This window comes from Giraffa tippelskirchi, chromosome 7, assembly GCF_054371585.1.
Source record: "Giraffa tippelskirchi isolate mGirTip1 chromosome 7, T2T-mGirTip1v1.2.pri, whole genome shotgun sequence".
Lineage (NCBI taxonomy): Eukaryota > Metazoa > Chordata > Mammalia > Artiodactyla > Giraffidae > Giraffa > Giraffa tippelskirchi.
The window spans coordinates 5357200-5380747 of NC_137281.1; the positions used below are offsets into that span (position 1 = coordinate 5357200).

Here is a 23548-nt window from a genome sequence, read left to right on the forward strand (position 1 = left end):
AAGATGGTAAATTTTTTGAGTATTTTTACTATGATTTTTCAAATCTCAAAAAAAATCCAGGGACTTGTCAAAAAAAAAAAATCTAATAAAGATGTGAACTGGAGCAAACTCCGGGCGATAGTGAAGGATAGGGAAGCCTGGCATGCTGAAGTCCATGCGGTTGCAAAGAGGCAGACACGACTGAGCAACTGAATAACAGTCAAGACCCACTCCCAGGACCTGGGTCCAGAAGCCCTTCCCTCTGCTTCCTCAAGATTTTAAACACCACATATTTGTGGGTGAGTGGGGTTACAGGCTTTGTAGAGCTGGGTTCCCCACCCCACCCCCAGCCTCCAGAAGAGAAAAGAAAAGTAGCTCCATGTGTTGCAAAATTAGAAACTAGAAGTTTGAGTTGGCTAGACTCTGACTTCAGAAGGGTGGAGGGAAACCTGTGACTCTGATATTCTTCACGGCGAGTAGCTGCCCTGTGGCCCCCGTGGAGGCTGAGGACTGGAATCTTCTCCCCATCCTAGAGCTTAGCCTTAATGGAAATGAAGAGCAGCTCCCATTCTGCTGCTCCCCTACCCTGTGCGTAAATAACCTAGAGTACTGGTAAAAATAGACCTTCCAGCTCCAAGTGTGGGGAAGCAGGAGAGCTATTAAGAACCCCACTGTGGGCCTTGTTCAGCTCCTTGTCCCAGATGAAAAGTGTTGAGAGGTTACTACCCTTCCTTCCTGTCTCAACCTAGAGTCTGGGCAAACGGTTCTGTGAGAAGGGTAATGATGCACGAACAAGTCTGAAGCAGCCCCGGCTATTTGACTGTTGGACCCTGGCCAGAAGAATGAGCACAGGGCAGGCCTTTAAAAACTGGAGCGGAAAGAAGACGTGCTATTTGCGGGCTTGGACAAGAGAGCTTTTCCTATGTCCGAGCAGCACCCAGGTCTCTCTCTAGCCACTGGATAGAAGTGGCTTCCAAGCTAGGGACACGGAAGCTGAGCCCCGACGTGGGCAAGTTCTCCCCATGCCCTCTCTTTACAAGGCAGCGCAACTCCAAAGAGGTTCAGGTTCAGGGGTTTTCCCAGAATCAGAGGCACTGTTGTTGCAGTAGTTTAGAAAATGTCATCTGTGTCCAGGAGAAGTAATACTGGAAGGGTACTAGATGGAGGTATGATCTGGAGAGGTGTGTGTGTGTGTTTTAATGTGTGTGTGTGTTTTAATGTGGATCCCGGGAAGAGCAAGTAAAGCCTAAATATATGTCAGGATCTGTCTTCTGATGTTACCCTATCTGGAAACAACATGAACTTGACCCTGACATCTCCCCCTTGGTGGCATCATGGAAGAGGAGACCCTCCCTATGCAGACTACATGCCTGTCATGATGATTTCATTGTGGGGTAAAGAAATCCTCTAGTAGTGGTGGGAGTGTTCATGAGGTAAGCACATGCTGCCTTAGGGAAAATGAGGCAGACAGTGAGAAAAAAGCTGAGGTAGACTGTCTAGGAAATGAATAAAGGGGGGCAAAGAACAGCCATCCTGGTGGTAACGAATGGAAACACCCCCATCATCTTCATCTTCACCATCTACTCACACACACTAAAGGATCCAGGTGCCATGTCCTCGTGGCTCCGCAATAAACTCTAGATCACACTGATGCACCCCCGCCAAAGTGTGTGTGGAGCTTGTCTTTGAGCACAGATGTGAGAGATGTCTTCAGGCCTGTCATCACTCATTTGGGAAGATGAACCTGGTGCCTTCCATCCGTACTTGATGATAGTATGCAAGATCTTGTTCTTCACCTGGACAGTTTGCACATCAGGAACAGAGTGCCCTCGTGTGGCCCTTATCTGCTCCGGCAGCCGTGGTAATTCTCCACTGCCTGTGGGCTCAGTCGCTCCAGTCATGTCCGACTGAGATACCATGGACTGTAGCCTGTCAGTCTCCTCGGTCCATGGGGGTCTCAAGGCAAGAATACTGGAGTGGCTTGCCATGCCCTTCTCCAGGGGATCTTCCTGACCCAGGGATCAAAACCGCGTCTCCTGTGTCTGCTGCCTTGCAGGTGGGTTCTTTACCCACTGAGCCACCCGAGACAGCTGTGTCTCAGGCATCACAGGCGGACCTCCTGAGAGCACAGTGACTCTAGGGCTCTGCTAGAACCTCTGCTCTGATCATTTAAGTTAAGGCAGTCAAAGGTTCCAAACGGCTCCCCGAACTCATCCACTTTCAGGTCATCTAGGTTGAAGCAGTTGGAGGGCTGAATGGAGAAGCTGGTGGTTTAAAAAAAAAAAAAAATCCAGCCAAGCTGGAGTCATCAAATAGGGAGACAATGTTAGTGTGGCGGTTCTCATGAACAGTGTCATGGAAGAGATGCGTGACGCGCCATTGCTGGTTTGGGCCTGCAGGGGACGAGGAGTTAGGGCCACGTAGCTCAGCCCGGCTCCACCCTGGTCTCTTCACTCTGATGGGATCAGGGACCTGGAGCGGCAAACTGCAGCTTTTAAAGAAAGGATCAGGCTTACACAGCAAGCAAAGCCTGTGGGCTGCGGTGCTGCTCACAGCAATACACTTACCACCACGCATTCATCATTTTCTTCTCCCAGTGTGAAGTTCACAGAAGCCAAGTCACCCTCCAGGTGGAAAAGATAGGACTGGAGAACTCGGAGGATGGGCCCCCACGACCAGTGACCTTTTCCACGTACCCCATGGCTGAAGCACTTCTCAAGTGTGAGTGGGTGGATGAGAAGGGCCATGTGACCAACCTCAGGGCACATTAAGTGGGAAATTCCTTCCAAAAAATGAGCCATAAAGAATATGTTAAGCTATATTCAGTAGACTATTTGTAAATTTGTTAGTCATTCTGGAACTATTATAGGTGTTTGTATGTGCCTTCCTTCCTGATATATGGAATGTGTAACTAACATATAACCTACTTGTGATACTTTTATATCTTATGTATTTCATTAACAACTAAGATTTCCAGCATACAAGACAAAAGAAGTATTCTAAATATAAAATCAAACAGGTCTGGGTTGTGGGCAGACATTCTGCTCTTCTAACAAGCTTCTGGGGGAAGCTGAGGCTGTTGGTCCATTCTGGATTCTGAGTATCAAGATTCTAAGGTTCTCACATTAACCTGAGGATGAAAGTCTTGATGTTAGACTTTAACGTGTTGGTTATGCGTGTGGTAATTTCTAGGGCAGAGGTCCTCAGCCAGGAGGGATTTTGCCTTCCACTGTGTATGCCATGCTGGAGACATTTCTGGTCACGGAGGAGGGGTGGTGCTGTTACTGCTGACTAGTGAGTGGACGCTAGGGATGCTCACAAACTTCCTGAAGCACACCCTCACAAGCAACTATCCAGCTGAAAGCCTCAGTAAGTACTCAGGTGGGGAAATACTGCACTAGGGGAACCTCTAAAAGCAAGCAGAGTTGGTGGATTCCAAACCAGAAGAGGGGAGAAATGAATTGGTAAAATAAATCCTAAGTCAGTCAGCAAAGAGGTGATTAGAAAAAGAAACAAAGAAGAATAAAAGAAATAGAAAGAAACAGAAAGCACAAAGGGAGGCAGCAGACTTAGGTGCAAATATATTCGTTAAGTATATTAAGTATAACTGGAATTAAGTATCAGTTAACAAAGATCGTCAGACTAGATTTTCCAAAAATATGCCATTTATAATTGCTATATATAAAACCTAAGGATGCAGAAAGTTTTAAAGTAAAAGGATGGAAAAAGCATGGCATGAAAATACTAATCAAAAAAAGCTGATGCATCTATATTAATTTCAGAGAAACAAGACTTGACATGAAAAGGTCTTGCTCAGTATAAAGAAGCAGTTTCATAACGATAAAAGACTGAATTCACCAAAAACACAAAGTCTTCATTTTATGCCTCAGTAAACATGGTTTCAAAATATATAAAGCAAAAACAAAACAGGAAGAGCAGGCAATTCTATAATTAAAAGCGGGAGTTAAGCAATTTCCTTAGTATTAATTTGTTAAAAGCTGAATTAATTTAGCAATGAATAGCAGGTCTGCCTACCACAAACAATAAACCTGGCCCTTTGGACTTTGCAGAATGTTGCTCCCATTGCTGACTACACATCTTAATGACACAAAGGGATTTACAAAACTTGACCACACACTGCGCCCAAAGTAAGTCTTGGCTGTAATCAAAGGATTTTTAAAAATACCAAACATATCCTCTAATTATAGTGCAATGAAGATAGAAATTGATAGCGAATGTGTTAGAAAGTCTTCTTGGAAACAGCACTTGAAATAGTCATCCCTCATTATACACGGGTTAACCCCATAATCCCCCATGAACACCAAAATCCAGGTGTGCTCAAGCCCCTTATGTTTAATAATTGCACACAACCTACACACATCCTCTTATATACTTTAAATCATCTCTAGATTACTTACAATACCTACTGCAATGTAAATGACTCAATGGACATGAGTTTGAGCAAACCCTAGGAGATAGTGAAGTACAGGGAAGCCTGATGTGCTGCAGTCCACGGGGTTGCAGAGAGTTGGACACAACCAAGCGACTGAACAACAAATGCAGCAAGTACAAGTTCTGATGTTTGAAACTTTCTGGAATTTTTTTTCCAAATATTTTTGACCCAAAGGTATGGAGGGCCAACTGGAGTATAAATAACTTTGTGGAGAGGAGAGAAAACCATTCCATTTCATTCTTACAAATCCACTTACCTAGACCAGGGTTGCCAGATAGGGCTTGGTGGTCATTGCTTTTCATAGAGACATAATTCATATACCATAAAATTCATCCTTTTATAGGGCACAACTGCATAAGTGTTAGTATATTTATCAAGTGGGGGAACCATCTCCACTAACTCCAGGACATTTCATCACCTCCAGAAGAAACCTGATACCCATTAAGGAGTCACTTTCCACTGGCCACCCTCAGCTATTTTGTCTCTACAGATTTACCTATCAGGACATGTCCTGTAAATGAAAGCACACCGCATACAGCCTTTTGTGTCTGGCTCCTTTCGCTCAGCACAATGTTTTTTTTTTTTTTTTTCCAGGTTCCAACATGTTGTAGCACATGTCAGTACTTCACTTATTTTTATAGCTAAGAAATATCCATTATATGGATACCTTTATCCATTCATCAGTTGAGAAACATTTGAACGGGGTTCCACATTTTGACTTGTGAATAATCTTACCAACATTTGTGTACCAGCTCTTGTGTGGCCATGCTTTCAGTTCCCTCAGGAGTATGCCTAGCAGTGGAATGGGCTTGGTAATGTTTTCCAAAGTGAGGTCCACCATTTTACATTCTCATTGGCAGTATGAGGATTCCAGTACCTCCATATCCTCACCAAACACCTGTTATCATCTGCAATAATACAAATGATCCTCATGTTGACCTTGTATCCTGCCATCTCGCTAAATATGTTTGCTGCTGGGCTGTGCTGAGTTGAGCTGTGTCCAACTCTCTGTGGCCCCCTGGACTGTAGCCCGCCAGGCTCCTCTGCCTGTGGAATTTTCCAGGCAAGAATACTGGAGTGGGTTGCCATTTCCTTCTGCAGGGGATCTGGCTGACCCAGGATCAAACCCGCATCTCTTAAATCTTCTGCATTGGTAGGTGGCTTCTTTACCACTAGCACCACCTGGGAAGCCCAGTGGTGTTTTTTTTTTTTCTTAGTGGATTTGTTAGGATTTCTTATATATAAGATCATGTCACCTGCAAAGTTTTACTTCTTCCTTTCCAATCTGCAAGCCTTTGCTTTTTCTTGACTAAATATTCTGGCTAGAACTTCCAGTATGGTCTGTAGAAGTGGCAAGAGTGTTTTATTCCTGATCTTATGTAGAAAACACTGTCTTTCATCTCTAAGTATTGTTAACTGTGGGTTTCTTGGAGATGCCTTTTATCAGTTTAAGGAGGTTCCCTTCTATTCCTAGTTTGAGTGTTTTTAATCACAAAAAGGGGTTAGATTTTGCCAAATGCTTTTTCTGCCATCAATTGAGATGATCATGTGGTTCTTTCTGCATTTTATTCTGCTGATATGGTATATTACGTTGACTTGCTTGACATTAAACTAACCTTTAATGTTTGAGATAAATTACATTTGGTCATGGTATACAATTCTTTTTATATGCTGCTGAATTCAGGTTGTCAGCATCTTTGTTTCTATGTTTCTAAGAGATAAATCCTCTGTAGATTTCTTTCATTTTGGTGTTTTCGTCTGGCTTTAGGTATCAGGGCAATATTGGCCTCAAAGTAAGCTGGGAAGTGCTTCCTCCCCTTTTGTTTTTGGACGAGTTTGAGAAGAACTGGTTATTAATTTTGCAAATGTTTTGGTAGAACTCAGTGAAGCCATCGGGGCCTGTGCTTCACTTTGTGGATGGTTTTTATTATTAGGTCAGTATACTCCATGTATTCCAAATACAAGGAGATTTCTGCTGTACTTTCTATTCCACAGAAAAGGGATAAAACTCTACACAGCAGTCCAAGTCAGCTTTTGTCAACAGAGTAGTTCCGGTCAGATCGGGTTTTGCCCCCTGACTCATTGAAAAGAATTTCTACAATATGCATCACAGCTAAGAGATCAGGACCCGCCTTCCCGCAGTGCTAAGCCAGCCGCGGCCCGCTCATCCTCATCTCACTTGTAGGGCCAGCTCCCGTCTCTGGCTGGGCTGAAGAGGATCTTAAATTACCAGAGGAAATTGAGGCATTTTCTTTCTTCTAGGAGATTTGTGGAGTTCTGGTCTGGTCGCTCTGTAAGAGCCCACATCACACACCCAACACACTCTGGGGCTGTTCTCCCATTTGGAAGACACAGCTGGACAGGGGAGGACTGATGACAGGCATGTGCTGAGACTTTGGATATTCTGATGAGAACCAAGGACAGGAGAGAGACGGGCCTTCCTTCCGGCTCTCTTTGTGTCATTTCTTGTGGTTTGGAAAGGGGAAGTGGCATCAAGTCCACTTCCTCAATCCCTCTGCTCTCTGTCCTTGACCACTGCCCAGCTGAAGTCTTCACCTTCCAGGACCATCATCCCAGGCTTTGTTGACCCTGGAAAGATCTCCCCAAGATTTACTGGACCCCATCCCTCAGGGCCAAGTTCAAGCCCCTCACTCTGCTATTTAGCAGCTCCTCTGGATCTGACCCCTACATACTTACTCCTCCACGCTCGTTGTGCCTCTTGGTCTCACTTTCCCACTCTGCACACTGAATTACTTGTTCCCCTGACAAATGAGGAGGAAGGCAGGCTTTCCAGGTAGAGGTTCACGTTACAGGAAAAAGACTGGAGATGCTGAATCATGTGTGAGTTTGCAGGAACCAAGAATGTTTCCTAGGGAGTGGTGGGTGCTGAGACTAGGAAGATCTGAATCCTGGGTGCCACGGTGACTGCATCCTTCCCGTTACTCCCCTAATCCAGGTGTCACCAAGTCCCAATCTGCCTCCTTGGGAATCTTGTCACCCTCACTACCTGCCACCTCCCTCCCTCCACCTGCTCCAGCTCACTTAGGCCAGAATTCTCTCAGGTTTCTTAGTCTCAACCTGCCCGTCAATTCGGATGCTGTCACTACTTTGCCAAACCCCTCTGCGGTTTCTTCTGCCTTCCAGGGTAAAGCTTCCATCTTCAGCTCACTCCAAAATACATGCCCTGGAGTCAGCCTCATCTCCTTATGCTCTCCATGCCTCCGTGCATCAGCAGTGGAGCTCAGCTATCTCTGGACCACACACGTGAGGACTGTTACATCAGCAGTCTGCAATGGACCACACAACCCCTCCCACACTGACTCGGGCTTGGCCACGTGACTTGATATGGCCTGTGATGCAAGCAGAGGTTTAAAAGGCACTTGGAAACTGGGACTTGTTCTCTCGGAAACTGCTCTGGAGCCATCAGCCATCGGATAAAGAGGTCCAGCCATCCTGGAGCAGCCAAATGCTGGGAGAAGATATACCAGGCCTTAGCTGAGGACCAGATGTGGGAGTGAAGAAGTCACCTTGAATGTTGCAGCCCCAGTAGACACCACATGCAGCAGAACCTTCCTGATGAGCCAAGCCCAGGCTGCAGAATGATGAGGGATAATACGTCTCACTGTTCTAAGTCACTAAGCTTTGGGGGAGGGGTTGAAAGGCAGGAGAATTTAAGTGGGACACCACGGATCATTCATTACTGGCAGGCTGCTGGCTAAGCCAGAACATTCAACACCATGCTGCAAGTGATTACACTACCCGCGTCCCCGCCCCATAAACTCTTTACTCACTCAGTCCTTCAAGTATTTATATTTAGGAAGGCACATATATGTGTGTGTGAGGCAGGGGGTTGTGGAGAGCAATGGGCTGAGTTTAAACCACAGGCCCTGTCCTTAGGAAATGAGTGTCAGCTTGCACGAGAAGAGGGTCTCCTTCGCCCTCACCCCCAGAGTTTATCTGTTCTAACAAACAGCAGGGACTCAGTAACACAAGAGCTGAGCTGGTGAAAGCAACCTGCCACCAAACGCCAAGGTCCCCGCCACCCTGCAAGGCCCGATTTCACTCAGGTGTCACGTCCTCTGTGAAACTCTACACACACCATCTGTGTTGTCTGTTGCTCCTCTCTCCAGGGCTCTTTGGCCCCTGCAACAGTTAGAATCTGGGTGACTTGCCAAGTGATGAAACTCCAAAGTCACTTAGACGGTTTAACTCTCCCAGGTGATGGGTAACCTGTGTGGGCCTCGAGAGCATCAGGAACGCTGGGCTCCGCCTATCTTGTCCTGCTGCCTTGCTGGGCCCGCACTTCTGAGATCACTTCCTGGGCTGGGATGGCTGCACCCACTCCTGCCATCAGGTCCACATTCCAGAGCACAGGAAGCAGGGGGAAGCATTATTTCCTCGCTTAGGAACGCTTTCTAGAAGCTGCCCATGCCATTTCTGTTCACATATTACTGGCCCGAATTTAGCTGCAATGCCACACCAAATTTCAAGAGACTCTGGGAAAATGCCTTGAATCCAGGCAGCCAGGTGCCCAACTAAAAATATGGGTGTCCAACCAGCACTAAAGAAGAGAACAGACACTGAGAGAGAACTGGTCCTGTCTAGCCACAGTCCCCAGCCTGCTCCGTCACAGCCCTGATGATCCGGAGAGCTCCTGGCCCACTCCTCTCATGCGTCAAACATCGTTACCCACTCTGTGTGTATTAACTCATCTAGTCTTCATACCTGCCCCCCTCAATCTAGATCGTTACCCCCATTTTACAGTCTTGCAATCTGAGTCCGGGCACCCTACTTAAGGCCAAACAGCTATTAACGGAAGGAACAAGGATCTGGATGCAAGCAGTCTGGCGCCAAGGCACCCACTCGAACCACCACACACTCAGCCAACATCTGTGAAACCTAACTGCACCTCAGGACTCTGCTGGCCCCTGGGGCCAGGGGCACTCCCACCGGCTTCCCAGAGAATCCTCCTCACTCGCAGGACACGGGGGTGTGGCGAGTCCAGTCAGTCCTCGCCGGACAGAAGCACAAGGCTGTGGCCCTGAGGTGGTGCCCTCTTCTCCATCTAGTGACTAGGACCAGAGGACCCGCTATTTCTAGACCTTTATTTCTCTGTGAAAAGGGGGGAAAGGGAATAAAATAAAAACGGCACAATTAACACAAAAAACCCACTGAGAGGAAGGGAGGGAGGTGGAGGAGGAGATGGGGGAGGGGTCCCCATAACAGCAGCAGGAGCCGGCGACCCGGGATGCTCGCGTCTCTCCCCAGCGCGGGCGGGAGTGGCCCCTTCCTCCCAGGGTCTCTGCTCTGTCCCACCTTGTGTGCCCCCAGCCCCGTGGGGCTGAGGGAGGAACCGTGCCGGGGGAGGGACCTGGGGTCAGACCATGCACAGGGAGGGACAGCCAGAGGCCCCCGCTGTCCCCCGAGGGAGGGGCTTGGCGGGGGAGGGTGGGCTCCGGAGGCCGCGGCGGCTCCTCTTCCAGCATCAGGCGAGAGACAGAACTGGGGGGACAGGGAGAGGCGGCAGTCAGAAGGGCAGCCAGTCCACTGCCCGCGGCCGCTCCTAGGCCAAGTGTCGCCCTCGCAGACCCCCACCCCCTCCCACTGGCGTCTCAGATTCTTGACGCCTCACCAGTCAGAGCCTCCTGGGCGAAGTACTTGACGTCCACATCCTGGTCCTGGGTTAGCTTCTCTAGGATGGGCTTGACCTCGCTCTGCAGCGTGCTGGGAAGAGAAGGGGAAGGCGAGGGGTCAGCCGGGCGGGGCTGCTGGGGGCCCAAGCGTGCACAGACGCAGACACACACATGAATGAAAGCTCTCAGGGGCCAGAGGAACCATTACTTTGAAGGTTGGAAGTCACACAAACCAGGATAGAGGCCTTGGGGGCCCAGAATAGGTATAGGGAGGTGAGGTGATGTGGAAAAGTGGGGCAGAGAACTCAGAACCCTCAAGTGTTTGAGCCTCGGCAACGTGACGCCTTGCATTTGTGTAACATTATCTACCGAGGCCTACTGCCCATCAGGTGTGGACACAGCGGAACACCCAACCCTCCTGATTCCCACCCGCATGGAGCCGGGGCTGAGAGAAGACAGATCAAACTGCCGATGAATAACAGGAGAGGCGAGTGCCAAAGGGAGGGACTCGGCCCTACAGGGGCCCAGGGAGGTAAGGGTCGAGGGAAATGCTTCTGCAGCAGTAGTCAGCTGTTTGGGGGACGAAGGCGGCCTTCAGAGAGAAACTAAGGGATGAAGCTGTGTCCTGGACAGACAGAGGTGCAGGCGTCACAAGCCCCTTCCAGCTGACAGACAGCACCCCCTCCCCCAATACAACCACCATTCTCACTTCCATCACCTGCGTCCCCCTTGATCTATTTTTGAAGTTGATATAAATGCAATCGTGTGTGAAGGAGGGGGCAGGCCTCACCTGTTGTCCAGGATGGGCCCTATCTTCTGCAGGGACTTGGCCACGTTGAAGCGGACGTTGGCGACAGGGTCCCCAGCCATGCGCAGCACCGTGGGCAGCATGTGCTTGGTGGTGATGTCCTGCCCACAGACCTCGGACAGCACCTGCAGGTCAGTGAGCAGCAGAGGATGACTCCCCAAAGTCCTCGCTCCCTCTGACCAGGACACTTAGTGGCTGTCAGGCTTGGGGGTGAAGCTAGCTGAGCATCAGGGGCTCTGAGCTCAGGCTCACCCACCCTGAGGGCCTTGATTCTCCTCAAGTTCCCAGGTCCCCTAACACCCTCCTAACTCCACCGTCTCGCTGCCCTGAAAACCCCCAGCCCACACTGCCCCATCCCGGCTCCCCTCCTCGGATTCTCCCTCATCCTCTGGGGATGGGACTGGACTCCCGACCTGGGATCCCTTCCTTAGTGCCGTGGTCTCCAGAGGGACACACAGGAAGGGATTATCGGAACAATCTTATGCTAACTTTTAAATCTCATTCTTTAATTTGTAGTTACGTGTATGGTTTATTTAAGTGACTAGATATGAGCACTTTCTACTATATCTACCACACATATACATATTACATACACACTAGACATATGAACAACTGTTCTAAGCTGCATAACCAGATCAATCTTCAGAGCCTCAGGAGTCTGAGGCTGTGATTACTGGTATGAACCCTTTACAGGTGAGAAAACGGAAGCGCTAAGCGGTAAGGTGATTTTTTCCAGGTGCACAGTCAATATATGGCAGAGCCAGGATTAAACAGTAGGTCTGATTCTAGAAACTGTATTTAACCATTGTATCATAAATATCCACACATTTTGTGGAGAAGAAGAGGGGTGCTCAGACAGACCTGGCCACCACTGTTCTGCCGGCCAAATCTCCCTAGTCCTGAGTCTCCCGCACACAGGTCCCCACCCGCAAAGGCCCTGTGACTGACCAGGGAGCCCCAGGCTCTGGCCTGCAGTTCCCCAAGGAATCACCCCTACGGTCCCAGATCCCATCACTTCCCTACTCCCAAGCCAGGTTTCCCCTGAGGACCTTCTGCACTCCTCCTCTCCCGCCTCCTTCCCACCCCGGGAGCGGTGGGGGCCGGTGGGCATGCTCACATTGATACAGAAGAGTGTGGTCATGCGGTGCAGGTAGTTGGGGTCCCCAGACATGGCCAAGACCTTGGGGATGATAGTAGCGTGGGCCCACTCCTTCCCGAACTTCTCCACCAGCTTCTTCAGGTTGCTGGTGGCCGCCTCGCGGATGGCATAGACTGTGGGAGGAGGAGGAGGGAGGGAGACTCAGGAGGTGAAGGACTGACGGGGTGGGGAGTCACAGTCACCCTTGCTCCTGCCTGCAGAGCAGCCCCAGGTACCAGGCCACATGAGAACCAATACACTCGCAGAGAAAGAGAGAGCTGTGTGCGCGGGACGTAGCGTTTTCTTTTCACGTAGCACCTTCTCAACAGCTCCAAGGCAGATGGGCAGACTGAGGCTCTGAATTTGCCCAAGTGAATGACTTAATACACGGAATGGAGCCTGTTACAGACAAATGCTAACTTTTATTTTTGCCACTCCTAGTGAAAACAATGAGCAGTTCTCACAATGGCCTTCAAAGACTGGGATGAGGCACCCTATGTTTCACAGAGAAAGTGTGGGCTCAAAGATGGCAAGTGACGTGCTTAAGCCTCGACAGCCAGGAGGTGGGATTCAAACTCGGGCTGTCTGCCTGGGCCCTCAGACTCCCCACTGGACCTGGCAACCCCGGGTGACCTGATACACCCACCTCCTACCCTGCCCTCCTGTGGGAATCCAGAAAGCAAGGGAGCTGGTCCACCTGACAGCAGTGGGGTGACGCCACTCCCCCCACCTGCCCCTGCACCCTCTGGAGCCCCTGGCTCCTCCCAGAGGTACCGGGGAGGTGCTCACCATGATCCACAAGCCAGGCCATGCACAAGGAGTTGAGTTTCTCATCAAAGAACTCCACCCCCTGCAGGAGACGAGGAGATAAGAGATCCGAGTCGAGACTGGGCAGTTCTGGTGAAGCCCAGGGAAACCACAGCCACTCCAAAGAGCCGGGCACTGTTCCACTTCACCTGAGGGGCTCTCTTCCCTTCTCTCCCCTCGATTCCCCCGACAGCCCTCACACCTTCCATTGGGCCCTCACGGCCCCCAGGTCCCCCAGCGTAGCCCCAAGACCTGACTGCACTGCCCACCTCCCTGGGCAGCGGGCCTGGCCCAGGCCTGTGCTCTCACCAGCTGTCCTGCCAGCAGAGGCATATACTCGATGATGGCCAGCCGCACCCGCCACTTGGCATCCTCCGCCAGCTCCACGATGGCAGGGAGGAGGGACTGGGACAGCTGCCGGATGCCGATCACCTCGTTCACACAGTCCAGGTTGGAGATGATGTTCAGCCGCACCTCCGGGCACTGAGGAGAGGACAGGAGGGTTCTGAGAAAACGCACTGCACACAGAGCCCAGGGCAAGGCTCTGACTTACACTCCATGCATGTATGGGCTTCCCTGGTGGCTCCGACGGTGAAGAATCTGCCTGCAGTGCAGGAGACCCAGGTTTGATCCCTGGGTCGGGAAGATTCCCTGGAGAAGGAAATGGCTACCCACTCCAGCATTCTTGCCTGGACAATCCTATGGACAGAGAAGCCTGGCAGGCTACAGTCCATGGGGTTGCAAAGTCGGACACGACTGGGTGACTAACACACACAAACACACATGCGCATGTACACAAGTAGCCCCCATTTTTCCAAAGTTCACTTTACACCGCTCTGAAAGACCGACACTGGTTCCTGCTGTCACTAACCAAAAGAAACCCAAAGAGGATTTTTGCTTTTACCAATGAAAAAAGCTGCTGCTTCACTCTGCGCCATTTTGACCTATGATAGACTTATAGGAGTGCTCTATCTTAGCACAGAGGGGAAACCTATATCCCCATCTGCTTCCAAAAATCTCTGAAGCAACTTCTAAGAAAAGGCACATAAATACAATCAATTCCTTGTCCAACATCATACATTCCTGGATGGCAGACACCACAGTCAGTTTTTCCTGCATCTCCCTCTGGGAGCTGTGGGGTGAAGAGGCATGCGCTGAAATCAATCAATGAACCAAATAATCAAGTGTACAGTAAAGGGTTATTAACTGGACAGGGCTAGGCTGTTCAAACTTGGCACATTCCAAACAGAGGAATGGCCCCCACCAGCTTCTGGGAGATGATCTCTAAGCATCTGAAATAAAAAGGGCCCTGGGCCATGCCAAAAAGATCATGCCAATAATGTGACTTATGGTGAGGACCTTGGGCCATGTGGCATCAACTTGACCTCCACACAGGCTAGAGACCTGTAACCTAAGGTCAGCCATCAATAGACAGGATGGGCACCCTCTTTGGCGTCTAACTGAGAGGACTGGGCCTGCTGCTGGTTGGTGCCCTCTCCCTTCATGTTGGCTGGGAGATGGAACAAATTAGGGCAGCCACCTCAGACCCACAGGGTGCTGGGGTCAGCAGGGACAACCCCCTCAGTGTAGGTCCACTCCGCCCCTAGACTCCTGTGAGAGAAACCATTCTCTACCTTATCTAACCCACAGCCCTTTGGGGTCTCTAAGCACCTTAGACTGAACTTGGATAGACATGAACCTATCACAGCACCTGTACGATCAGGGAGTCAAGGGACTGCCCATCTGTCCCTCTCCACGGCCACTCTCTGAAGGTCCTGGAGGACCAAAAGTGTCCTGTTCGTTTTTTTTTCTCAGTATCCCTAATGCCCAGGAAAAAGACTAGTACAAGATAAAGGCACATGAAACAAACGCCAAATGAACCACTGAGCTACTGTGCAGCCCACCATGCCCACAGACACTCGACTCACTGGCGACCTGGGTGTTTGCTGAAGGTGCTGGTGAACCTGAGAGGCAGCTGCCCCGCGCGCCATGGCCAGAGTGCAGAGGCCCCCTCACGGCGCCCTCACCTCATCCTTCAGCTGAGCCAGGAAGAGGGGCAGCAGGTGCTCGATGGTGTTGTCTTTGCCCAGGATCGGGGAGAGGCCCATGATGACGGAGGCCAGGGCCGACTTGACGTGCTGGTTGGCGTCGGACACCAGCTCCTGGGAGGGAGAAGGAAGACGGGAGCCACGGGGTCAGTGGTGAGGAGACTTAGCTCCTACGAAGCCCCGAGACACTGCCTGTTTTTGTCCTCTCGATCCAGGCTGAGTGCACGAGGGGAACTGGAGCTCCTTACATGTTTGGTGTGCCTGGAGCTCAACGACCCCTGCCCCACCGGTAGCCTCTGGCCCAAACTCGAAGCTCTGTGGATGAGGAGACCCTGCGAGCTCTGAGGAGGAAGCACCCCCCCACCACGCTCAGCCCCGAGCCTCAGACTCCGCCTGCCCTCAGGTCTCCTGACTGCTCTAAACCCAACACCGCCCGGTCCGAGGAGGCTGGGAACTCGGTCTGCAGCGCGCTGCCCCTCCCACCCTATCTCCACCCCTCCTTCCAGAAGGTTCAGGCGTGCTCTACTCCTCCCACCAAACTCCCTGTTACCTTGATGCAGGGCAAGATCTGGGTCATGATCACATTCTCCCGACAGTCAGCGGAGAGATTTTCACAGAATTCTGCGGGCAGCAAGAGGGAGGCGACGGAAGGTGAGACCCAATGTGCTCGTTCTGCCTGCAGCCCCTCGGACACCCAGCCCACCACCCACATGCCCACTTGCTGTGTTCTGGTCGCCAGCACCAACCTTTGACCTTGTGGGAGGCTGCGGCCCTCACCTCGGCCTCACAGTCTTTCATTAGGTTCTGGAAGGCAGGGACCAGGTCTGTCTTGGTGATCTCAGGCCCCACTGCTTTCTGGAGCTGCAGGAAGGGAAGGAAGGGTGGGGAGGAGTGAGAGGGCTTGCCGGGCACCTTCGGTGAATGAGAACAAAATCAAAGTTCAAGGCACCAGGACTGAGGCAAAAACAGCCCTTGGCGTCACTGCTGAGATGTAATGTGAGTGCCGTAGGGGCGACCTCAGCCAAGTCTCAAGACCCTCTCCGAGGCTCGGTTTCCCTGTTGTATGGTGACGAAATGTGCATGGTACCGAGCTGGCTGGGCAGGGTAGCGGTCACGAGTGCGGCCCTGGAGTCCAACTGCCTGGCTCACGTTCGTACTCTTGCTTATCATCTGTGTGACCTTGGATGAGTGCCTGCACCTCTCTGAGCCTCTGCTTCCTCAAACCACGAGGGTACCTACTGCAAAGTACTGCTGTCTGCATTAAAAGTAACAACAGATCGCCTTACTGTTCAGGTTATTCGGGTTGGGTTTTTTGTCCCTGATCCCAAAAGAGTCTGATGATATATGGTCCCTGTCACTTTCTCATTTATATTATTTCTGTGTTAAGATTGTTTACCAGAACCACTTGCCCCCACCTCCAGAAACCAGGCAAGAAAAAACGCACAGGTTCTGCTGTGAAGCTGCTTCGTGAGGACCTGGGGAAGGCAGGGTGGTTCCTGACTGTGAGGAGAGGGGCCTGCTGCCCACCTCTCCAGCTTCCTCTCCCCCCGAGAGCCACTGCCGAACGTTCTTGTCTGTGCCCTTCTCACCACCCAGGTCCTCTGCACACACGGGACACAGTTCCTGCCCGGCGCTCTCTCTCGTCCTCAGAACCTGCTGGAGCGCCACCTCCCCGCCTCGGCACTTCCACGCCCACCGGCCGGCCCTGCACCTGTCACGCTGTCTCACTACATTTCCTCTGTCTCGGCTGACCTTCCCCTCTTCAGGCTGCCGGCTCCTTGAAGGCCAGGAATGTGAATTCACTGGATCCCCAACACCCAGCCACGAGCTGGAGCTCAACAAACATGTCTGTGCGATGAGCCACTGAGACTTCATGGAAAGAGCACTGTCCTCAGAGACGTGGCATCTGTTCTGCCTGCTTGACAGCATCACGCTGACCATTCAAACGTTTGGGCTGTGTTTTGGGGCTCGACTGTATCCCTCCGCCCCTGAAATTCATACACTGACATCCTAACACCCCACCCCAGTACCTCAGAATGTGACTGTACTTGGCCACAGGGTATTTAAAGAGGTAATAGGGTAAAAGAAGGTCATTAGGGTGAGCTCTAAGCCAAAACGTCTAAAGCGCTTATAAGAAGGGGAGATGAGAACACAACACACAGGTAAGATACAGGGAGAAGAAGGCCGCTACGGCCAGGGAAAGACGTCTCTGTCAAAGGAGATATGGTTTGCAGGTCGGCAACACACACATTCTACCCTTCTCTGCCCCTGTGGTTGTCTCTCACAGAACCTTAAGTTGGCCTCCGAAACCTGAAGGAAACACTTCCTGAAGGAAACACTTCAAGCTGCCACTATCAATCAACCAGGGTCGACAGGAGAGCTAACCAAATAACAGAGAGCTTCCTGCCTCAGTGCCCGATGACCCACTGGGCTTCACTAAACCCCGGCTCCTCCACGTGACGCCGCTCCTCCCCGAGGCCTCCGTCTCCCCGTCTGTGAGACGCTGTCCACAGCCCCCGCACGCACCTCTGTGAACTTGTCGGCCACCATGTAACGGACGCGCCAGGACTTGTCCTCAGCAGCCTGGCGCAGGGTGGGCATCACCAGGGCCTCCAGGTCCTCCTGGGGCAGGAGCTGGGCGATGTTCACGCACGCCTCCACCGCTAGCAGCCGCACCGAGTCCTGGGGAGAGGTTGGGAAGAAGGAGGGGGCAGCAGAGGCCCCGTCAACCCCAGCCTCCTCCCCAGACTCGGGGTCCGCCGCAGGGAGAAGCAGCGGGGGGGTGGGGGGACGGGCGGGCGGCCCCACCTGCTCGTCAGAGGCCAGGTTGGAGAACATGGGGATGATCTCGCTCTTGACATTGTCCAGCTCCAGCACCTTGGCGAACTCCCCCAGCTTGGAGGCTGCGGCCCGCCGCACCATGGGGGTGTCATCTGAGCACAGGTTCCGGAAGTACCTGGGTGGGTAGAGGGGGCTGAGGAGGAGGAAGCCCTGGAATCCCAAGCAGCCCTGCAGCTCCTGGCTTTGCCCGGGTGATCCTGACCCAAGTGACAGCCTGAGTCTCCCCAGCCCTACACAAAAGAACTGATAACAGAACCCACCCTACTGGGCCATTGAGGTTTAAATGAGACGACATGTGTGAGACGCCCAGCCGTCTCTCTGCACGTAGGTCTACAGTGAACTGCAGGTGCTGATTCTATTATTATGACCACATAAAACTGCTTAGCCAAGAGGCTGGGCTGAAGCTGCTCAGAGCTTTTCCTTTCCAGCACTGACTGCTTTCAGATAAAGAGATGTGAGGGGCCCAGCACAGCCCTCCAAGCACCTGTGAGCAGCTGTACACTGCTGTCCCAGCTGGAGTGATGGCTCAGGGGCTGGGTGTGCTTTCCAGCGGTTCAGGAAAATGGTGGAAGAACAGGAGTCCAGAGGGAGGGGAAGAAACACACATTAACGGGAAATTTTAATCCAATTAAAAATACTGGTTCTTCCATAGGCCAAATCACAAGTGCAAGCAATTTCCTGGGGTTCAGCCAAGAAGGTGGTGGAGGCGGGGGCCTCCTATGTGCCACACGAGACAGGCCTAAGACTGCACCGCACGCCACTGGCTGAGCACCTGCATGTACCAGATTCTGTCCTAAGCGTTTCATACACAGTAATTCTTTTAAATAACCAATGGGAGGAAGAACCATCATTGTCTCCATTTCTTAAATGAGCAGGAGGCAGTGCCTGGACTTACACACAGCCGTGTCCAGACACCAGCTCTCTTGAGGGCTGGCAGAGCTCAGGGGCCTCTGGGCGCTGGATGGGCCTAACGGAGACTGAGGCTTGAGAGAAGGGGACCAAGCAGAAGCTGGAGGTGGGGTCTCGCCAGGGCCCAGAGGCCAGGGGACTCACTGTCGAAGCTCCGCCTTGACGGCACTGGACACGCGGGGGTAGCAGACGGAGAAGAGGCCGCAGGCTGAGGTGCGGGAGGTGAACCAGTCGCCACCCGCCAGCCGCTTCACTAGGGGCACGAAGTGGGCCTCGAGGTCAGAGGGGGAGTGCTCGTGAGAGATGGCCCGCAGGGACTCCACTGCCTTATCCCGTACCACCGTCTCCTCCACCGTGGCCAGCGACTCCAGGGGTGGCTGTGGGGCAGAACAGGAGGTCAGCACACGGCTCCTCCCCAGCGTCCCAGAGCTCCCGGCTGCATCCCCTCAGGGACTCAGTTCCTCCGAAAGGCTTTCCCTGATCACCAGGGGCCCGCGTGCACAGTGTCTCCTCCCTGAAGAACCACAACAGAGAACCTCATGCACAGGTCCTTGAAGGAGCTTCAGTGGGGTCTACAAACCCCCAAGCTGTACATGTCACCTTCTGAGAGGGCCACAGCTTTCTCTGGCATCTCCAAGTGCAGTAATAATCACTGATGTTGATGGCAGCGTCTATTTACTGCATGTTCTTAGCCGCGCCACAACTCCAGGGGTGCTGGTTCTAACTTACTTGAGTCCTATGAAGCAGATCCTGTTACTGTCTCCATTCTAAACAAGGGGAAACTGAGGCACAGCCAGGCTAAGTAACTTGCCCGAAATGTTAACAGCGACAAGCCAGGATCTAAACCAGGCCAGCTGGCTCCAGAACCTCCAAAGGGCTGAAAGGCAGAGCTATGGTTTCCAACAGGCAACCACACCAGGATCTCACGATACTGGGGAACCTGGCGCTCAAGACTCTTGTTACTGCGAGGCCTGGAGTGATCGTGTTCCTTTAAGGACATGTGACTGGCTCGCCATGGGGTCCCCGGAGCCCAGCAGACCTCCTAGCACAGAGCAGGAATGCAGGAATTACTGACTTAAGAGAAGACTCAATTTTTATCCTAATCTGTTCAAATAAAGATGTGGGTGGAGGCTTGTGGTCTGAAGTCCAACCTGGCCTGACAGGGACAGAAAGCAGAAAGAAATCATAAATGGAGATGTTTCCAGGGCCCAGGCAGGTAACTGACTGCAGCAATGGGCAAAGGTGACAGAAGGGGACAGCAGAGGCAGAGACTGGCTGGAGAGCGTCCAGTCCAGGGAGCAGAGCTGCTTCCAGCTTCATCAACTGTCACGGGGGACATGGCCGGGGAAAGCAAATCTGGGGTTTTCCAAAAGCAGCCAAAAGGGCCAGGCCCTTACATGTGAAAAAACAGTCTTGCTTGGCACATGCTTCAATGTGGATGAATTCCTTGAAGATGTTATACTAAATGCAATAAATCTGTCACAAAAGACTAATGCTTCCTTATATGAGGTGCTGCGTTTTACAAACTGAAGGTGTGTGGCAACCTTGTGTCCACGAAGTCTATCAACATCAACTTTTCCAACAGCATTTGCTCACTTTGAGTCTGTGTCACATTTTGGTAATTCTCAAAATATTAAAAGCATTTTCATTATTAATGTATTCATTATGATGATCTGCAATCAGTGACCTTTGATGTTACTATTGCAAAAAGACTACAACTTGCTGAAGGCTTAGATGATGGTTAGTATTTTTTGGCGAGAAAGTATTTTTTAACTAAGATAGGTATCTCTTTTTATGACAGAATGCTATTGCATATTTAATAGACGACAGTAAAGTATAATCATAACTTCTATAAGTACTAGGGAACAAAAAAAATTCATGTGACTCATTTTATTGCAACATTCACTTTCTTTATTATGGTAGTTTGGAGCTAAACCCACAATTTCTGAGGTATGTCTGCAGTCACACTCACAGAGACAGAAAGTGGAATGGTGGCTGCTGGGAGCTGGGTGGGGAGCTTGGGGAGTCACTGCTCAATGAGTGCGGCTTCTTAGGGGAAGATGAGAAAGTTCTGGAGACGAACAGCAGTGATGGCTGCATCACAGTGTGAATGTGCTTAAGGTCATGGGAAAAAAGTGGTTAAAATGGTAACTGTTTCTTAATAATGGTAACTACTTATTACCATTATTACTAATAATGGTAACTAATTATTACTAACTCACCGTGATAAAAAGTAAAAAAATCAAGAACAAATTTTTTACAATCTCATTAAAAAGGTGGCAATGATTTATATATCACTAAAAGAAAGCCTGCAGACTAACTACAAAACACCACCAAGTGCAGATGCCAAAGTATGAAGATGTATCTTTAGGAATCATGAAAGAGAGAATTACGGGGGGAAAACTGCGGTTCTGAGGAACAGTGAAAACTGAGCAACCCCCAAGGTTCTCTCAACCCAGGCCACAGGACTGGAGTACCTCCTCCCGTCCCTTCTCCCAAACAGCAGTTACTCTGAGTATCTGACCATCTCTGACCTCCGCCATCACCCAACACAGGGTCACATGGACAGGAACTCAGGAAAAGTCACAGGGACAAGCCTGGAATCCCAGGTCTGCCACTCACTAGCGGTGTGACTGTCTTCCCGCCCAAGTACTAACCAGGCCCGACCCCTGCTTAGCTTCCGAGATCAGATGAAATCGGGCGCGTCCAGGGTGGCATGGCCAAGGACGATGTGACTGTCTCTACCCCAAACAGTGGACAGGATGACAACGTAGCTGACATCTCTTGAGTACTTACTGCATGCCAAGTACTGCACTAAGGCTTCTTGAGGTGATCCTCAACGTAAGTTCTAAGGACTCCCTTTCTACAGATGAGGAAAGTACAGCATAGAGAAGTCAAGTGACTTACAAGTCACACAGCAAGTAAGTGGAGCCTGACTCCCAACTGAAAACCTCACATGTAGAGGGCCAGGTGTGGCCTGGCGCTGCTCAGACATGCCCAGTCAACAGTGAGGAAGATGGGTGTGTTTTCGTTCAAATATAGTAAATGCCACTGCTGACTTGCTGGGTTAAAGAGAACGATCAAGGCCCCTCTGTTCAGAGACGACCCTGGCCTGGCCTGCACTCTCCCCTCCCTGCGAGGATCCTGGTTCTGACCCCTGGTGGGCAGGGACCCTCCCCCGCTTCCAGACTCACCAGCAGGCAGTGCACGTACTCGGGGCCTCCGACCAGAGTGGTGAAGGTTCCCAGCTGCTCCGCCAGGGCCAAGAGGACCTCGTCCTCATCGTAGATGGTGTCTGCAGGACAAGACAGACTGGGTTACAGTCCCGCCCACAGCTGACCCCACCTGGGGAACAAGCGTGCTCCAGTCTGCTTCCTCAACCTGGCAGCCACCCTCCACCTGGGTGGGTGGGGGGCGTGGACACAGGTGATTAGGTGTGGGATGCTAGGGAAGAGAGACCACCAATATGGTCAAGTTTAGAGCCAGCGTGACTTAATAGATTATCCCCTCTGGGTCACTTCCTAACTATACAACCAATTAAGTCACTTCATCTCTCCATAGTTCAGTTTCCTCATCGATAAAATGAGGGCAGTAGTCTTACCTGCCTTAAGAAGTTACTATGAGATAATCTTGGACAATGATGGTGGCATAGAGCACAAGCTCTATGTGAACAAACTTAATTCTCACAAGAAAGGGTTTAGGACACTGTCTGGCATATGGTAAGTATATAGTAAGTATTAGCTATTATTACTATTATTATTATATAATGTTCACATCAACGTTACAGCACATGATGACCATGCCTGTTTCATACATAAAAACTCTATGGAACAGAGAAGTTAAGTAATTTGCCTAAAGTCACCAGCTTCTAACTGGAGCTATAATTCAAACCAGGCTCCATCTGCCTTCAGACCCCCTTCCTTAGTCCCTGCGCCAGCCCCCGGCGCCCAGCACATGGCACTTACAATCTGTTAAACTCACAGGGAGGTTTCTCTCCTATCTGGCAGGACCTACTCCAGAAGCCCCCACTCAACGTGGGCCCCAGGACTCCACTGTACCTGTAAGGAAGGGCAGAAGCTCACTGCGGGTCCTTTCGACCCCGAGGGCCAAGGCAATGGTGGACAGCTTCTTGATGCTGTTGAGGCGAAGCTAATGAGGGGGAGAAGAAGGAAGGGAGAATGTTAGCAAGCCCAGACTTAAGCTGATAGTTTTGGACCCAGTCAGCTGCTGGAAGCCTTGCTAAGCACGTGTCGGGTGCTGAGTAATGCAAGCCTACCAAGTGACTCTGTGACCTTGAGCAGTTAAATTACAGAGGCAGCCTCAGCAAAAGCATCCAATGGGTCTCACTGAGCCAACACCCCCTTCAGCACTTCCCAGGATCACTCTGTCTGACACTGTGTCTGCATGCCCAAGTTCCCCACCCTCCTACTTGGGCCCACTCTTTGGCTCAACACCACTAACACACTCCACCTTGTGCTCCTAATAGCAGCAGCTATGTTCCCAGCTTCCTCTGGGCCCAGTCCCAGGCAGAGCACGCAGTTGCACTGTCTTGTTTAGCTCTCACGACAAGCCGAGGGCAGAGGGTTACAGGCCCTGCCCCAGAAGAGGAAACTGGCTCAGGGAGTTAAAGCCCCTTCTAAGGGTCACAGAGCTCTGTGGCATGGAGCGGGGACTGTAACCCAGTGATGGGTTAGATGGTAGATGGCGGCTAACAGTGGTGATAACGGAACAAACAATATTATGACGACACTGCTATAAACACAAGACTAGCATTAGCAGTAGTAACTCCACTAATACGGTGGGTTGAACAATGACCCCAGAAAGGTATGTCCCAGTCCTAACCCTCAGTACGCGTAAATGTGAAATATGCAAATGTAATTAAGGCAGCATCTCGAGATCATCCTGAATTTGGGGCGGGGGTGGTGCTGGTGG

The 23548-nt window shown here is 51.1% G+C and overlaps 1 protein-coding gene and 1 long non-coding RNA gene across 6 annotated transcripts in view; one reads left to right on the plus strand and one right to left on the minus strand.

The window, feature by feature from the left end:
• LOC145515200 (uncharacterized) overlaps positions 1-9599 on the plus strand; it is a 141634-nt gene extending 132035 nt beyond the window's left edge. Inside the window, exons 4-6 of the long non-coding RNA XR_014060746.1 lie at positions 2577-2700; positions 3172-3348; positions 7577-9599. This is a non-coding gene — a long non-coding RNA (uncharacterized LOC145515200). The remainder of the gene's footprint in view (positions 1-2576; positions 2701-3171; positions 3349-7576) is intronic.
• The window catches only part of PPP2R1A (protein phosphatase 2 scaffold subunit Aalpha), a 133674-nt gene continuing 119649 nt past the window's right edge, over positions 9524-23548 (minus strand). For 4 of the 5 annotated variants that reach the window (XM_081514740.1, XM_081514739.1, XM_081514742.1 and 1 more), the window contains 14 exons: positions 22675-22765; positions 21811-21911; positions 18761-18993; positions 17675-17822; positions 17393-17548; positions 15613-15727; positions 15417-15487; positions 14846-14980; positions 13128-13301; positions 12801-12861; positions 11991-12145; positions 10856-10998; positions 10065-10156; positions 9524-9934 (listed from right to left, as the gene is read on the minus strand). In XM_081514740.1, the coding sequence (XP_081370866.1) occupies positions 9918-9934; positions 10065-10156; positions 10856-10998; positions 11991-12145; positions 12801-12861; positions 13128-13301; positions 14846-14980; positions 15417-15487; positions 15613-15727; positions 17393-17548; positions 17675-17822; positions 18761-18993; positions 21811-21911; positions 22675-22765 (1692 nt within the window). In that variant the 3' untranslated portion in view covers positions 9524-9917. The remainder of the gene's footprint in view (positions 9935-10064; positions 10157-10855; positions 10999-11990; positions 12146-12800; positions 12862-13127; positions 13302-14845; positions 14981-15416; positions 15488-15612; positions 15728-17392; positions 17549-17674; positions 17823-18760; positions 18994-21810; positions 21912-22674; positions 22766-23548) is intronic. The other variant, XM_081514741.1, reaches the window with a different exon arrangement.